General features: G+C 46.1%; 1 protein-coding gene across 3 annotated transcripts; it reads left to right on the forward strand.

Moving 5' to 3' along the window:
- Positions 1–15: 15 nt before the first annotated feature.
- On the forward strand, positions 16–12,730 carry slc26a11 (solute carrier family 26 member 11). 3 transcript variants are annotated; one of them, XM_071389744.1, is made up of 18 exons: positions 16–254; positions 1,758–1,965; positions 2,229–2,384; positions 3,138–3,246; positions 4,889–5,081; positions 5,416–5,501; positions 5,575–5,654; positions 6,762–6,904; positions 7,090–7,268; positions 7,719–7,791; positions 8,085–8,196; positions 8,545–8,600; positions 9,144–9,284; positions 9,415–9,542; positions 9,713–9,812; positions 9,938–10,071; positions 10,881–10,968; positions 11,557–12,730. In XM_071389744.1, the coding sequence occupies exons 3-18, from the start codon at positions 2,257–2,259 to the stop codon at positions 11,565–11,567; spliced, it is 1,761 nt and encodes a 586-aa protein (XP_071245845.1). In that variant the 5' UTR covers positions 16–254; positions 1,758–1,965; positions 2,229–2,256; the 3' UTR covers positions 11,568–12,730. The 3 variants fall into 3 exon arrangements, with proteins under 3 accessions (XP_071245845.1, XP_071245843.1, XP_071245844.1); XM_071389742.1 differs by having other exon boundaries at positions 10,881–12,730; XM_071389743.1 differs by having other exon boundaries at positions 2,252–2,384; positions 10,881–12,730.
- Positions 12,731–17,639: the final 4,909 nt, after the last annotated feature.

Here is a 17,639-nt window from a genome sequence, read left to right on the forward strand (position 1 = left end):
AGTGTTTACGTTTTGCCGGAGAAGAGTGGACGCAACGGAAGTCGCTCTTTTATTTTCTTGCTCAACGCAAGTGACATTTAGGGAAGGCGGTTTCTTGATCTGCACGAGTTAAATTTAAGGGAAGTGGTTTGGAAGTGACTGCAGTGATTATGTTGCTGACCTCGCTTAGTTGCTGCGGTCAGTAAACGAAAGAACAGATGTATTGTGATTGAAGAACACAGGCGTTTCATAAAGAATAGAACGCCTGGAAATAGGTTTGTCTATTTAAGTAATTCATTCTGTATCTATTCCACTGGATTGTTTTATTGCCAGTCAGTATATGCCTGCCCAGTATGTGTGTCCGTGTATCCGTCCGTCCGTGTCTGTCTGTGTCTGTACAGTGTATATATGTATATGTGTGTACGTAAGGTCTTGGCAATGCTAAGTGTGTGTGTGTGTGTGTGTGTGTGTGTGTGCGCGCGCGGTACGCCTGCCTGAGGCCTGAGCAGTTATGAAAATGACTGTGGACCCAATGACAAATTTAAAACTGTATGAGACCAGAATGCAAATTGTAAAGTAGATATTCAACCAAATTGTCATGTGATCGTGGCTAGACTGTGTATATTACATTTGCCCACCAGCGCCATAGCCATATATTCTAAATGGGATGTGGTGGGTTGGCATGGTGACACTGTAGCCGTATATTCTTAATGGGGTGGGGTGGGTAGGCATGGTGATACCATAGCCGTATATTCTAAATGGGATGTGGTGGGTTGACATGGTGATACCATAGCTGTATATTCTAAATGGGATGGGGTGGGTTGGCATGGTGATACCATAGCTGTATATTCTAAATGGGATGTGGTGGGTTGACATGGTGATACCATAGCTGTATATTCTAAATGGGATGGGGTGGGTTGGCATGGTGATACCATAGCTGTATATTCTAAATGGGATGGGGTGGGTTGGCATGGTAATACCATGGCGTATATTCTAAATGGGGTGGGTTGGCATGGTGATACCATAGCTGTATATTCTAAATGGGATGGGGTGGGTTGGCATGGTGATACCATAGCTGTATATTCTAAATGGAATCAGGTGGGTTGGCATGGTGATACCATAGCCATAGATTTTAAATGGAGTGGGTTGGCATGGTGATAGTTAAATCAATCTGCGTATGTTAGGCTGTGTATGTTCTTTTGCCTCGACTGAATTTAGAAACTATATATTCAATAAATAAGTGAGCCAAAAATATTTTTCTCGTGCTCTGTTGGCAGTACAGTAGAACTCAGTAGAACTCATGAAAGTAGAGTACAGTAGACTGACTGATAAATGCACGTAGCTCACAGTCTAGTTCATCTTGGTTGGCACCCTGATATAAATCTCACACTTGTGGGTAGGATTTTAATAGTTCAAGGAAAACTCCACCCAAAAACGACCCTTTGGTACAGTATTTGTTTCATTAGTCCATTGTTGACATCTTCCCAAAATGTTTTGCTAGTCAGCAATCCCATTTTTAAGATAAGCAACTTTCAAAATACAGACATCATCACCATATGATGCCGAATACGTCATACGGGAATGATTTCTGTATTTTGAAAGTAGCTTATCTTAAACTCGATTGCTGACAAGCAAAACCATTTTCCTTTAAGTCTGTCAGGAGACTACAGTCTACAGTATGTCCTCTATTTTACTATCTTTGTCTTTGTTCTTTATGGGCTTTTATTGCTGGATTTAATTGACCACTTTTCTACTTTCTTTCTGTTCTTTTATCACAGTGAGTACACCAGTAATTCCAAAAATGGAATGGAGACACACTGGGAGGATCTTGCGTTCTGGATTCTAGAATGATTTGAGATGTGACGGTTCTGGGAACGTTGGTGATTCTCTTGGTGTTTTGTCGTCTTTGACCTGCCTAGTTGGAGTGTGAAGACGTGGATGTCATATTATAGTTGAGTTTGAACCTCACCCACCCTGAGGACTGAGGTAAGCAAACACAACCTACCTGGCCTACTGCTGCCACCTATAGTACCTTCCTGGTTTTGCCTGTTTGTGTGTCTATAGAATGGAGACATTGGATTGGTTTTCCTGTGTGTGTGTGTGTGTGTGTGTGTGTGTGTGTGTGTGTGTGTGTGTGTGTGTGTGTGTGTGTGTACTGTCTGCCTGCCTGTCTGTGACTCTGCTCTCTGTCTGCATTAACATCTCTCCGCCTCCTCTTCATCTCATGTTCGGCCCTTCACCAACTACAGACCCTCCTCCGTCTTGGTTCCAGGCAACATGATGGAGCCCCTGGTGGACCGGCCCGGGCCCCAGATCGGAAGGTCCTCTCTGGGGGAGAGAATGGCCTCCTGCTGCTCCTACAGAACCCTCCAGGCCTGGCTCCCCATCCTCACCTGGTTACCCAAGTAGGTGTCCCACCCTCATCTCTTTCTCTGGTGATGAGAGACAAAGGCTGCCCAGCTAGCACATAATGTTCTGAGAACCATGTGTTTCTTCGGTGGAAATGTCAGTACTTCAGCATGACGTTTTCTACAGGTTTCCTCATGGTTCGATTTAAAGTCATGTTCTCAGAACATTAAGAAAACCTTCCATAAAAACCACAAGAAAAGGTTAAAGTTCAAAGAACGTTCTAAGAATGTTATTTAAAAACATTCTGTTCTCAGCGTCAACAAAACTCCTCTTAATATTTAACATATGTTCAGTTGTTGGCCGTGCCCACTGATTGGCCAACCCTGATCTTAATGAGTGGTTGATTACTTTGATATGGGGTCTAAATGAACTAAAATGACCAGCTTTGTAAGAGTTAAGAAAACATGGCCTGCTAGCTGCATCCTGGTGGCGCAGTGAACTAATTCCATGGATAGAGAACAGAAGATCGTAGATTTGAATCTCACTGACGCCTTGCCACCCTAAAATAAATGTATTTGCATGATTGATACTTAGGACGCATGGAAATTCACATGCTTATCTGTGCTGGGAGTTCAGAACTGTTAACCCAAACTAAGCTAGCAGGGTTATTAAAAGTCTTATTGAAGCATGATCTCGGAACGTTATTTATTTACTTTCAAATATGTCTTGGTCTCTGTCTCTCTCTTTCTCTTTCAATCTAAATCCTTGGGGAGCTAACACAAGTCTTTCTGTGTTTTCTCCACCTCCAGGTACAGGCTGAGCTGGCTCCAGATGGACCTGATAGCAGGTCTCACCGTGGGTCTAACCACTGTACCACAGGCCCTGGCTTATGCTGAGGTGGCCGGCCTACCTGTACAGGTGAGAGAGCCGATGGATCACAGTTCATAGGCCTGAGTGTCTATAGACCATAGTCTGTACAGTTGAGAGGGAGTGGCTGGGGCGGGGTTTGTCTGTACAGGTGAGAGGGAGGGGCCAGGTGCTTGTCTGTACAAGTGAGAGGGAGGGGCCAGGGGCGGGGGTTTGTCTGTACAGGGGAGGTGACAGGGGCGGGGTTTGTCTGTACAGGTGAGAGGGAGGGGCCAGGGGCGGGGTTTATCTGTACAGGTGAGAGGGAGGGGCCAGGGGCGGGGGTTTGTCTGTACAGGTGAGAGGGAGGGGACAGGGGCGGGGTTTATCTGTACAGGTGAGAGGGAGGGGACAGGGGCAGGGTTTATCTGTACAGGTGAGAGGGAGGGGCCAGGGGCAGGGTTTATCTGTACAGGTGAGAGGGAGGGGGCGGGGGTTTGTCTGTACAGGTGAGAGGGAGGGGACAGGGGCAGGGTTTGTCTGTACAGGTGAGAGGGAGGGGACAGGGGCGGGGTTTGTCTGTATAGGTGAGAGGGAGGGGCCAGGGGTGGGGGTTTGTCTGTACAGGTGAGAGGGAGGGGACAGGGGCGGGGTTTATCTGTACAGGTGAGAGGGAGGGGCCAGGGGCAGGGTTTATCTGTACAGGTGAGAGGGAGGTGTCAGGGTTAAATAGTTAGGCCTACCTGTACTGGTGAGTGGTAGTAGAAGTACCTGCTATATCTCTGGGACAAGGCCTCTCACGCCAGAAGATCACATGCTGTTTCTAGTGTTGTCTTGCTCAACCTTTGGCACACCTGTGTTACATTTCCCAACTCCTCACAGTAAGCATAGTTGAGTGTAATGTTGAACATGTTATTGGATCATATAGCTTTATAGACCTCAGGGTGCATCCCAAATGGCACCCTATTCCCTATATAGTGCACTACTTTTGACCGGAGCCCTATGGGGGAATAGTTTAGGGAATAGGTACACAGTTGGGACACCGTTCATAGGCCTGAGTATCTATAGACCATAGTCATCAAGTCCTCTCATGTTTTAGTACACTACAGCTTTACCTTGGGGATTCTTTTACCTGCTACCTGACATAACACTCTTCTCCCTTCATTTTCTCCTACAATCCCCCTCACTTCTCCTCTCTTTCTGTTTCCTACCCAGCTGTCTCTGTCTCTCAATTCAATTCAAATGGCTTTATTGGCATGGGAATCATGTGTTTACATTGCCAAAGCAAGTGAAATGGATAAACAAACGTGAAATAAACAATAAAAACTAACAGTAAACATTACACTCACACATGTTCCAAAATAATAAAGACATTTCAAATGTCATGTTATGTCTATATACAGTAATGTGCAAATAGTTAAAGTACAAAATGGAAAATAAATAAATATGGGTTGTATTTACAATGTTTGTTTTTCACTGGTTGCCCTTTTCTTGTGGCAACAGGTCTCAAATCCTGTGACTGATTGCTCACTGTGGTATTTCACCCAGTAGATGTGGGAGTTTATCAAAATTGGATTTGTTTTCAAATTCTTTGTGGGTCTGTGTAATCTGAAGGAAATATGTGTCTCTAATATGGTTATACATTTGGCAGGAGGTTAGGAAGTGCTCTCTCTCTCTCTACTTCCTTTAAGTCAAATTATCCCCCTCTCTACAGTACGGCTTGTACTCAGCCTTCATGGGTGGGTTCATCTATACGTTTCTGGGAACCTCCAAGGATGTAACCCTGGGTCCTACTGCCATCATGTCCCTGCTGTGTGCCTCCTACGTGGGGGGAGACCCGGTTCGAGCCGTCCTCCTCAGCCTGCTCTGTGGAACCATACAGACCGCCATGGCTCTACTACGTCTGGGTAGGGGAGAAATAATAGTTCCAGTTGTAGATTGTCTTCATAGTTCTGGTTCTAGATCACTTATGGTTCTAGATCACCCTCATAGTTCTGATTCTAGATCACCCTCGTAGTTCTGGTTCTAGATCACCCTCGTAGTTCTGGTTCTAGATCAACGTCGTGGTTCTAGATCAACGTCGTAGTGCTGGTTCTAGATCAACGTCGTAGTTCTGGTTCTAGATCAACGTCGTGGTTCTAGATCAACATCGTGGTTCTAGATCAACGTAGTGGTTCTAGATCACCCTCGTGGTTCTGGATCACCCTTGTGGTTCTGGTTCTAGATTATTTCTGGTTTCAGGGTTTCTTCTGGACTTCATCTCCTTTCCGGTGATCAAAGGCTTCACCTGTGCTGCCGCGGTAACCATAGGCTTCGGTCAAGTCAAGGTGAGACACACACACACACACACACACACCATCCCTGTGTGAGAGTATTAATCCAGTGTTGTTTTGTATCCAGAATGTGCTGGGACTGAAGGACATACCTCATGAGTTCTTCCTGCAGGTCTACTACACCTTCAACAGGATACCTGAGGCCAGGTAAAGTAGAGGACAGGTCTACACCTTCTACAGGAAACCTGAGGCCAGGTAGAGTAGAGGACAGGTCTACACCTACAGGATACCTGAGGCCAGGTAGAGTAGAGGACAGGTCTACACCTACAGGATACCTGAGGCCAGGTAGAGTAGAGGACAGGTCTACACCTACAGGATACCTGAGGCCAGGTAGAATAGAGGACTGGTCTACACCTACAGGATACCTGAGGCCAGGTAGAGTAGAGGACTGGTCTACACCTACCAGGTAGAGTAGAGGACAGGTCTACACCTACAGGATACCTGAGACCAGGTAGAGTAGAGGACAGGTCTACACCTACAGGATACCTGAGACCAGGTAGAGTAGAGGACAGGTCTACACCTACAGGATACCTGAGGCCAGGTAGAGTAGAGGACAGGTCTACACCTTCTACAGGAAACCTGAGACCAGGTAGAGTAGAGGACAGGTCTACACCTACAGGATACCTGAGACCAGGTAGAGTAGAGGACAGGTCTACACCTACAGGATACCTGAGACCAGGTAGAGTAGAGGACAGGTCTACACCTACAGGATACCTGAGGCCAGGTAGAGTACAGGACAGGTCTACACCTACAGGATACCTGAGGCCAGGTAGAGTACAGGACAGGTCTACACCTACAGGAAACCTGAGACCAGGTAGAGTACAGGACAGGTCTACACCTACAGGAAACCTGAGACCAGGTAGAGTACAGGACAGGTCTACACCTACAGGAAACCTGAGACCAGGTAGAGTAGAGGACAGGTCTACACCTACGGGATACCTGAGGCCAGGTAGAGTACAGGACAGGTCTACACCTACAGGAAACCTGAGACCAGGTAGAGTACAGGACAGGTCTACACCTACAGGAAACCTGAGACCAGGTAGAGTAGGCCTACAGTAGGCTACACTTTTGTGTGTGTGTGTAATATTGTTGTAACGTGTGTGTGTGTGTAATATTGTTGTAACGTGTGTGTGTGTAATATTGTTGTAACGTGTGTGTGTGTAATATTGTTGTAACGTGTGTGTGTGTGTGTGTGTGTAATATCGTTGTAATGTGTGTGTGTGTAATATTGTTGTAACGTGTGTGTGTGTGTAGGATAGGAGATGTGGTTCTAGGTCTGCTGTGTCTGTGTCTGCTGGTGACGTTGCAGTGGATGAAGAGTACCCTGGAACCCCCGTCAGAACAGGACGCCCCCCTCACCAGGGCCGCTCACACTCTGGTCTGGGGCATCGCTACCGGTCAGTACCTGGGGTGTGTGTGTGTGTGTGTGTGAGAGAGAGAGTATAATGTGTGTGTCTCCCCACCTCAGTGTGTGTGTGTGTGTGAGAGAGAGTATAATGTGTGTGTCTCCCCACCTCAGTGTGTGTGTGTGTGTGTGTGTGTGTGTGTGAGAGAGTATAATGTGTGCGTCTCCCCACATCAGTGCGTAATGCGTTGGTCGTAGTGGCGGCGTCCTTCGTGGCATTCTCGTGGAACGCGATAGGCTCACCGGTCTTCACCATTACCGGGAAAACGTCCCAGGGCCTGCCGCCGTTCAGAGCCCCTCCCCTCTCCGAGACCACGCCCAACGGTACCGGCATCGGCTTCGGAGAGATCGTAGAGGTGAGTGATGGGGGAGACAGACCAATAGGGATACAGAGTGGGGGAGTGACAGGGGGACAGACCAATAGGGATACAGAGTGGGGGAGTGACAGGGGGACAGACCAATAGGGATACAGAGTAGGGGAGTGACAGGGGGATGGATACAGAGTTGACACTGGAGAGTGGGTGTCAACCAATTATATTACGGAATTTAGTTGCTATCACCGTTGGGGAGAGTGAGCTGAACCAATGATATTACAGTGTTGAGTTGTCACAGTGTTGAGTTGTGATAGTATTGTGTTTTCCAATTAGGTTACAGTGAAAAGTAGCTATTACAGCAAAGGTCCCCAGTCGCTCTTGGTCAGTATGCTAAGCCAATCAGGGAACAGTAATTGGTCATTAGAACCCCGTTGTCCAATCACATCTCAGATATGAGTGATTGAAAACCCCTTCTGACCAATCCCGTGTTAGGATTTTGGAGGAGGGCTGGCTGTCATCCCCTTCATGGGAGTACTGGAGAGCATTGCCATCGCTAAAGCCTTCGGTGAGAGCCTTCGGTGTGTGTGTGTGTGTGTGTGTGTGTGTGTGTGTGTGTGTGTGTGTGTGTGTGTGTGTGTGTGTGTTTGTGCCATGTTGCTGGTGTGCTCTTTCTGTACCAATGTGTGTTAAATGTTTATTTGTTATTTATTTGACCAGAGAAGTCACATTGAGGATGGAATATCTCAAAAATCTGTATATTTAACTTATTTGCATAATTATTCTGTTTCTCTATCTTCTTTGCTGTTAAGTGAGTTTAAATGCACTTTGAATAAAGTTCGATTTGATTTGAATCCCCAGCCAGTCAGAATGACTATAGGATCGATGCCAACCAGGAACTGTTTGCTATTGGTCTAACCAACATTATGGGATCCTTCGTCTCAGCCTATCCGGTCACAGGAAGCTTCGGAAGGTGTGTGTGCATTAGTGTTGCCATGACACCAGTATGGCGATACTAGGAAGTAAGGAAACACAACATGAAGCGGACTGAAGCTCCTGAAACAGTCCTAATGTTGGAAACAGACAGCCTGATGTTGTCACCCAGAATCACATTTGTTTATTCTGCAAGTTATACCACACAATATGTTACAAAAGTAGGTTTTAAAGGAGTTTCGTCTGCTTCGTGTTTTATTTTTTGCCCTGAAAAATCTGGTGTCGGAGTGTCACGATACTGACATCACTAATGTGTGTGTGTCATTTTTCCTGTGTGTGTGTGTGTGTGTGTGTTATACACACTAATGTATAATCTGCCCATGTTCAGGACTGCGGTGAACTCCCAGACAGGGGTGTGTACACCAGCCGGAGGCATAGTCACTGGTAAGACAGAATTTAACATTTCCCTCCCATTTCTCTCCCTCTTTCTTTCTCTCAACGACGGCCTAGGAACAGTGGGTTAACTGCCTTGTTCAGGGGCAGAATGACAGATTTTTACCTTGTCAGCTCAGGGATTTGATCTTGCAACCTTCCTGTTACTAGTCCAACCTTCTGGTTACTATGCCGCCCCGGCATACTTTAATTAATGTGTGGTATCTGTCTGGTGTGGTAGTGTATTGTGTAGTAGTTGGTATACTGTAATTATTGTGTAGTGTCTGACGCCCCCTGGTGTTTAGGTGTGGTAGTGTATTGTTTAGTAGTTAGTATACTGTAATTAATGTGTGGTATCTGTCTGGTGTGGTAGTGTATTGTTTAGTAGTTAGTATACTGTAATTAATGTGTGGTATCTGTCTGGTGTTGAGGTGTGGTAGTGTTTAGTAGTTAGTATACTGTAATTAATGTGTGGTATCTGTCTGGTGTTGAGGTGTGGTAGTGTTTAGTAGTTAGTATACTGTAATTAATGTGTGGTATCTGTCTGGTGTTGAGGTGTGGTAGTGCTGTTGTCCCTGGCCTTCCTGATGCCAGCATTCTACTACATCCCTAAAGCCTCTCTGGCAGCTGTCATCATCTGTGCTGTGGCTCCCATGGTCGACTACCGTGTCATCATACAGTTCTGGAGGATACGCAGTGAGTATGTGTATGTTTGTGTGTTTTAAATCTGTGTGTTTGTCTCACAGTTTTTACATCCTTTGTGTGTCAGTGTGTATTTCAAATCTATGTGTGTGTGTGTTTTAAAATCTGTGTGTGTGTGTCTTAGAGCTTGACCTGGTGCCGTTCCTGACCACCTTCCTGTTGAGTTTCTGGGAGGTGCAGTACGGCATTGTGGGAGGTGTAGTTGTTTCTGGACTCATGCTGCTCTACAATGTAGCCAGGCCCAGCATAAAGGTAATGTGTATGTGTGCATGCGTGCATTTATTTGTGTGTGTGTGTATAATACTACGGGCTGTGTGTGTGTGTGTCTGTGTGTGTTCTCTGTGTGTAGCAGGTGTGTGTTCTCTGTGTGTACTGGTGTGTGTGTGTGTGTGTGTGTGTAACAGGTTTGTGTGTGTGTACAGGTGTGTGATCATGGTGTTCTGGTGATGGAGTTGGATAGTGGACTCAGTTTCCCCTCCACAGAGTACCTCAACACTGTCCTATACACTCAGGCACTACAGGGTAAGAGAGAGTATTCTGGAATGCTGGAACATTGTTAATGTGGGAGGCAATCCGTCTGCCTAGGGAGACTAATCTGTCCTCTTGTGCTTGCCTCTCTCTCCCCCCTCCCTGTCTGTCTCCCTCAGCCTCTCCTCCTAGGTCAGTGGTCCTGGACTGTCATCATGTCAATACTGTAGACTATACAGTTGTCAACGAGCTCAGGGACCTGCTACGACAGTTCAAACTACGAGGGGTCGGACTCGTCTTCTCTGGCCTGCAGGTACTGACTGACTGGGTGTGTTCTGGCCTGCAGGTACTGACTGACTGGGTGTGTTCTGGCCTGCAGGTACTGACTGACTGGGTGTGTTCTGGCCTGCAGGTACTGACTGACTGGCTGTGTTCTGGCCTGCAGGTACTGACTGACTGGGTGTGTTCTGGCCTGCAGGTACTGACTGACTGGGTGTGTTCTGGCCTGCAGGTACTGACTGACTGGGTGTGTTCTGGCCTGCAGGTACTGACTGACTGGGTGTGTTCTGGCCTGCAGGTACTGACTGACTGGGTGTGTTCTGGCCTGCAGGTACTGACTGACTGGGTGTGTTCTGGCCTGCAGGTACTGACTGACTGGGTGTGTTCTGGCCTGCAGGTACTGACTGACTGGTTGTGTTCTGGCCTGCAGGTACTGACTGACTGGGTGTGTTCTGGCCTGCAGGTACTGACTGACTGGGTGTGTTCTGGCCTGCAGGTACTGACTGACTGGGTGTGTTCTGGCCTGCAGGTACTGACTGACTGGGTGTGTTCTGGCCTGCAGGTACTGACTGACTGGGTGTGTTCTGGCCTGCAGGTACTGACTGACTGGGTGTGTTCTGGCCTGCAGGTACTGACTGACTGGGTGTGTTCTGGCCTGCAGGTACTGACTGACTGGGTGTGTTCTGGCCTGCAGGTACTGACTGACTGGGTGTGTTCTGGCCTGCAGGTACTGACTGACTGGGTGTGTTCTGGCCTGCAGGTACATTGGTTGACTACCAATGATGAAGTATAATCAGACTGATTGCATCTCGTCTCTGTCTCCTCTCTGTCTCTCTCTCTCAGTATTCGGTCTTGGAGGTCCTGTTGGCAGCAGACCTGCCGGATTTTAGACACACCGCCAGTGTGGAGGCGGCACTAACCATCCTATCGGGTAACACTCAGTGACTGACACTACAACCAACCAATCACGGACGAAAACCGTGATATATATATTTTTTAATGCTGTCCTGAACCAATCCCTGCTGAGTGCACCAATTACACTCGAGTCAACGGACCCTGACACTGAAATCAGAATGATTGGTATGGATCTGGACCAATCAGGGTACAGTGGTGGCCATGAATGTCCCTCCCCCTCGCCCATTGATTGGCTGTCAAGCAGTTGACAGGTTGTCAACCCCCTTTTTTTTAACCAAGCATGAGAACCGATCTTCCACGTTGAAGATGCTGCTGTGTGATCGGTTTCATCTTGTAGCTTTTATAAAGACTTTTATGTTGTTGAAGTTATCTGTAGACACTGATCAAGTCTAGAGTAGGTTTTGTGGTTTCTTTCACGAATGGACATTTGAATGTCTCTGTGTGCAGTTTGAAGGTCGTTTCTGGCCCATTGCTAACTAGCGTTAGCACAATGACTGGAAGTTTACAGGAACAGCTAGAACACACACACACACACACACACACACACACTACCTTTATCCTGGGTCTGTTTTAACACGTTTGCTCTGTGTGTTAACACCTTCAGAGCCAACGTAAACAGAGGAACTGGAGGAGGGGAAATCACTTCTCAGGAAGTGATGTAAGGAAAGAAGCCCCACCCCCTCAGCACTTAACTTCCTGTTTGTGTTCCAAATCAAAATTCCAAATCCTTTCCAGGCCCCTACCCCAGTGTGTCCCAATCCTGGTCCTGGGGGCACATTTTTGTTTTTGCCCTCGCACTCAAACCTGATTCAACCAAGTGCTTGATGATTAGTTGAATTAAGCTAAAAACAAAACATGTGCACCGCCTTGGGTCCCTAATCCTAGGGATTGGGAAACCTGAGTCAGTGTGTGTGGATAGGTGTAAGCAATATGGAGGAAATAGCACTTAGCCTGTCCAAAGAGATATTACTGTATGTCTAATACCTATCTGTTTTGATTTACATAGGCGTTAGGGCTCTATCTGGTATAGGACGTGTCTAATATTCTTAGACTATTGGAACTTTGTTTTTAAATGTTCTTCTTATACACATTAATACATATAATATATTATTATATACATTTGCTTGATCAGACTTTGATCAATTACAATTATTGATCCCTTTCAAATTGATCAATTGTACTTTATTGGTTGCCTCTATTAGATGAGAAGTTGACTGTCTCCTACTCTCTGTGTGTGTGTGTGTGAGAGTATGTACCTGTACGATCATGACCATAAGAAGAATATCACATTCCAAATGGTTTTTGATACGTGATCAAGTGCCTTGCATATGTCCTGCCCTTAATTCAATTATTATAATTTTTTAAACACTTTTAAACTTTTTAATTCTTACTTAGAAATCTATTTGATAAGACTGACGATTTGTATACAGCTCCAAACTTAATTTATGCAGTGAATTAACCAGTGGTGTAAAGTACTTAAGTAAAGGTACTTTAAAGTACTACTGAAGTTGTTTTTTGGGGGTATCTGTACTTTACTTTACTATTTACATTTTTGACTACTTTTACTTTTACTCCACTACATTCCTAAAGAAAATAATGTACTTTTTACTCCATACATTTTCCCTGACACCCAGAAGTACTCAAACGGTTCAATTCACACACCTGGGCATCTCTACTGCCTCTGATCTGGAGGACTCACTAAACACAAATTCTTCATTTGTAAATGTCTGAGTGTGCCCCTGGCTAGCTGTAAATAAATAAATAAATAAACAAGAAAATTGTGCTGTTTGGATTGCCTAATAGAAGTAATTTGAAATGATTTATACTTTTACTTTTGATACTTAAGTATATTTTTGCAATTACATTTGATACTTAAGTGTATTTAAAACCAAATACTTTTACTCAAGTAGTATTTTACTGGGTGACTCACTTTTACTTGAGTCATTTTCTATGAAGGTATGAATGCGCGCTATGGTGCACGAGCGGTGTGGTCAGCATGTAACATGCGCGAGCGTTGCAAAATAAATGTACACATACATCTAATTCAATCATTGCACCCACACTGCTTGCTCGAGTCAACGAGCGTCTGCGTAGCCAGGCGCTAAAATAGAACTTGATTCTGTTTGTCGCGCTGCAAGTCCCGCCTCTCCCATCTCCTCATTGGTTTTTAGGAGCATATACCCACGTGGGTGATTGAAAGATGAACTGAGGTCCACACTCCAGTCCAGTTGGTTGTGGTAATGCACCTTAAGGTTGGTTGTAAACCGCCATATAAAGTCCAAAGAAGAAGCCTGAAGGAGGAGAGATTACTGAAAACTAACTCGGTTTACCCTTTTATCGGTGGATTAATTGTTGGAGTAGAGGACCTTGGGTTGTTATTTTACCTTAAATATACATTGTTTATATCCCAGGACAAATTAGCTAGCAACAGCAAGCTAGCTAAATTCAACCTGTCCCCAAATTAATATAGTTGATTCAGAGTTTGTTTTGATATTTAAACCTGCATCTCCTGATTGCATCTGGTGTGGGTGGACAAAATCAACACTCTTTGTGCACAGGGGCATTATTGTCATGCTGAAACAGGAAATTGCTTTCCCTAAACTGTTGCCACAAAGTTGAAAGCACAGAATTGTCTAGAATGTCATTGTATGCTGTAGTTCCAGTGAAGGGAAATCTTAACGCTAAGGGGCCTAGCCCGAACCATGAAAAACAGACCGAGACCATTATTCCTCCTCCACCAAACTTTACAGTTGGCACAATGCATTGGGTCAGGTAGCGTTCTCCTGGCATCTGCCAAACCCAGATTCGTCCGTCGGACTGCCAGATGGTGAAGCGTGATTCATCACTCCAGAGAACGCGTTTCCACTGCTCCAGAGTCCAATGGCGGCAAGCTTTACACCACTCCAGCCGACACTTGGCATTCCGCATGGTGATCTTAGGCTTGTGTGCTGCTGCTCTGCCATTTCATGAAGCTCCCGATGAACAGTTCTTGTGCTGATGTTGCTTCCAGAGGCAGTTTGGAACTCAGTAGTGAGTGTTGCAACTGAGGACAGCTTGTGTGGCCTACCACTTCGCGGCTGAGCCGTTGTTGCTCCTAGATGTTTCCACTTAACAATAACAGCACTTACAGTTGACTGGGACAGCTCTAGCAGGGAAGAAATTTGATGAACTGACTTGTTGGAAAGGTGGCATCCTATGACACAGGTGGCCACGTAAGTCACTGCGCTCTTCAGTAAGGCCATTCTACTCCCAATGTTTGTCTATGGAGATTGCATGGCTGTGGGCTACATTTTATACACCTGTCAGCAGCAGGTGTGGCTGAAATAGCCAAATCCACTCATTTGAAGGGTTCTGACGTTAAGTCTAAGAGAAAAAGAGTTAACCAATATAGTTCGAGGCTGGTCTGATACAATGTGAGTTGCTGCCGTTTTCGCAAGTGTTTATCAACATAGACCCAGGTGTAAATGTATACAACTTCTGTGTTGTTACCAGAGGGATCCAGAACCAACTGAGCCTGACGTCCATGACCAATCACCAATTGGGACTCCCAATCACGGCCGGTTGTGATACAGCCTGGAATCGAACCAGGGTCTATTGACACCTCTAGCACTGAGATGCAATGCCTAAGACCGCTGCGCCACTCAGGAGCCCTGGATTCAGTACAACAGACTCACATAACTTACTGCTGTTCATGATTGTGCACATACACACACTTTTTTTATAAAGTGTCTAATCTTTTGGGGTTGAAAATGTGCTCACTTTCTAATGTTAATAAAAAACATGGTCAGACAGATTTGTTATGTTACTGTAACTTTAGGAGTCAACATGTAAATAGCTACCAAACAAGGTTATGGCTAACTAGTGTGGTAGCAATTCCATAGAAAAAGAGAGACTGCAGATTCCTCTTACGACTTTATTATAAGATGTGCAAAAATGAAGCAATCAACCATCACCAAGAACGGTTTGGAGTTGAAAGCTTAACAAACATAGTTGGGTCATTTTTTTTTTAATAGAAAAAGTACAACCTCTTGTCTACGTGGCAATTTAGCAGATGTGTGGAATCAGGGGTGGAACATAGTGTAAAAGGCGATTGGTTTGTCTGTGCATATTAAGATGGCCCGAGGTTGATAACCCGAGGTTGATGGCCCGAGGTTGATGGCCCGAGGTTGATGGCCCGAGGTTGATGGCCCGAGGTTGATGGCCTGAGGTTGATGGCCCGAGGTTGATGGCCTGAGGTTGATAGCCCGAGGTTGATAGTTGATGGCCCGAGGTTGAAGGCCCGAGGTTGATGGCCCGAGGTTGATGGCCCGAGGTTGATGGCCCGAGGTTGATGGCCCGAGGTTGATGGCCAGAGGTTGATAGTTGATGGCACGAGGTTGATGGCCCGAGGTTGATGGCCCGAGGTTGATGGCCCAAGGTTGATAGTTGATGGCACGAGGTTGATGGCCCGAGGTTGATGGCCCAAGGTTGATAGCCCGAGGTTGATAGTTGATGGCCCGAGGTTGATGGCCCGAGGTTGATGGCCCGAGGTTGATGGCCCGAGGTTGATGGCCTGAGGTTGATAGCCAGAGGTTGATAGTTGATGGCCCGAGGTTGATGGCCCGAGGTTGATGGCCCGAGGTTGATGGCCCGAGGTTGATGGCCCGAGGTTGATGGCCCGAGGTTGATGGCCTGAGGTTGATAGTTGATGGCCCGAGGTTGATAGCCCGAGGTTGATAGTTGATGGCCTGAGGTTGATGGCCCGAGGTTGATGGCCCGAGGTTGATGGCCCGAGGTTGATGGCCCGAGGTTGATAGTTGATGGCCCGAGGTTGATGGCCCGAGGTTGATGGCCCAAGGTTGATAGTTGATAGCCCGAGGTTGATGGCCCGAGGTTGATAGCCCGAGGTTGATAGTTGTGGGCCCGAGGTTGATGGCCCGAGGTTGATAGTTGATGGCACGAGGTTGATGGCCAAAGGTTGATAGCCCGAGGTTGATAGTTGATGGCCCGAGGTTGATGGCCCGAGGTTGATGGCCCAAGGTTGATAGTTGATAGCCCGAGGTTGATGGCCCGAGGTTGATAGCCCGAGGTTGATAGTTGTGGGCCCGAGGTTGATGGCCCGAGGTTGATGGCCCGAGGTTGATGGCACGAGGGCTCAACCGTATAACTGTGTTTTATCACAGTTCACACTATAATGTGCTCCTCCTTCCTGCAAGGTTCCACACAGCTGACTTCCTGCAGATAGTAAACTCACGGGATGTCTCACATGCTGCGGTCGCACCTAACAGATCTTAGTCATAAGACTGGGCGTATGGCTAAGTCACACAAAGACACGTTTGTATCAGGTTAGAAAAGCACTAGCATATAACGAGACTGATCTTTAAGCAGTAAAACATGGGATAGATTGACTAATTCTGTAATTTTCCACAACACTAGGGATTGATGCAACAAAGTCAACAAAATCATACTTCCTGATGTAATCCACTACTCTCATACAGCCGTACCATTCTGATGTAATCCACTACTTTCATACAGCCGTACCATTCTGATGTAATCCACTACTTTCATACAGCCGTACCATTCTGATGTAATCCACTACTCTCATACAGCCGTACCATTCTGATGTAATCCACTACTCTCATACAGCCGTACCGTTCTGATGTAATCCACTACTTTCATACAGCCGTACCATTCTGATGTAATCCACTACTTTCATACAGCCGTACCATTCTGATGTAATCCACTACTTTCATACAGCCGTACCATTCTGATGTAATCCACTACTCTCATACAGCCGTACCATTCTGATGTAATCCACTACTTTCATACAGCCGTACCGTTCTGATGTAATCCACTACTTTCATACAGCCGTACCATTCTGATGTAATCCACTACTCTCACAGCCGTACCGTTCTGATGTAATCCACTACTTTCATACAGCCGTACCGTTCTGATGTAATCCACTACTTTCATACAGCCGTACCATTCTGATGTAATCCACTACTTTCATACAGCCGTACCAATCTGATGTAATCCATTACTTTCATACAGCCGTACCATTCTGACCCCTAACTACGTATATGGGAGGGTCTCAAGGTGTCTCTTCAGGCTAGGCCCAGTACCTCAAGTCAAACAAGTCATATTACTTTGTTATAATGCAGGAAAACTGAAATTAGTTTGACCTAATTTCTAACAGCATGTCACGTGTTCAACTAGAAGCGAAAAAAAAACATGTACTCAGAGCATGCAGCTTGCAAGAATCTTAACTTTCAACCTCTCTCTGACCCAGTCTGAAATACCTACACGTTTCAAGCAAACCACCATAGTCCCTATGCCCAAAAAAGGTCACCTAAATTACTATTGTCCAGTAGCATTCACATCTATAGCCATGAAATGTTTTGAAAGGCTTGTCATGGCTCACATCAACACCATTATCCAAGACACTTTGGACCCGCTCCAATTCGGATACCACCTCAACAGATCCACAAAGGACGCAATCTCTACTGCACGCCACACTGTCCTTTCCACCTGGACAAAAGGAACACCTACATGAGAATGCTGTTCATTGACTACAGCTCAGCGTTCAACACCATAGTGCCCACGAAGCTCATCACTAAGCTAAGGACCCTGGGACTGAAAACCTCCCTCAACAACTGGACTTCCTGATGGGATGTCCCCAGGTAGTGAGGGTAGGCAACAACACATCTG

Source organism: Salvelinus alpinus, chromosome 2 (genome assembly GCF_045679555.1).
Source record: "Salvelinus alpinus chromosome 2, SLU_Salpinus.1, whole genome shotgun sequence".
Lineage (NCBI taxonomy): Eukaryota > Metazoa > Chordata > Actinopteri > Salmoniformes > Salmonidae > Salvelinus > Salvelinus alpinus.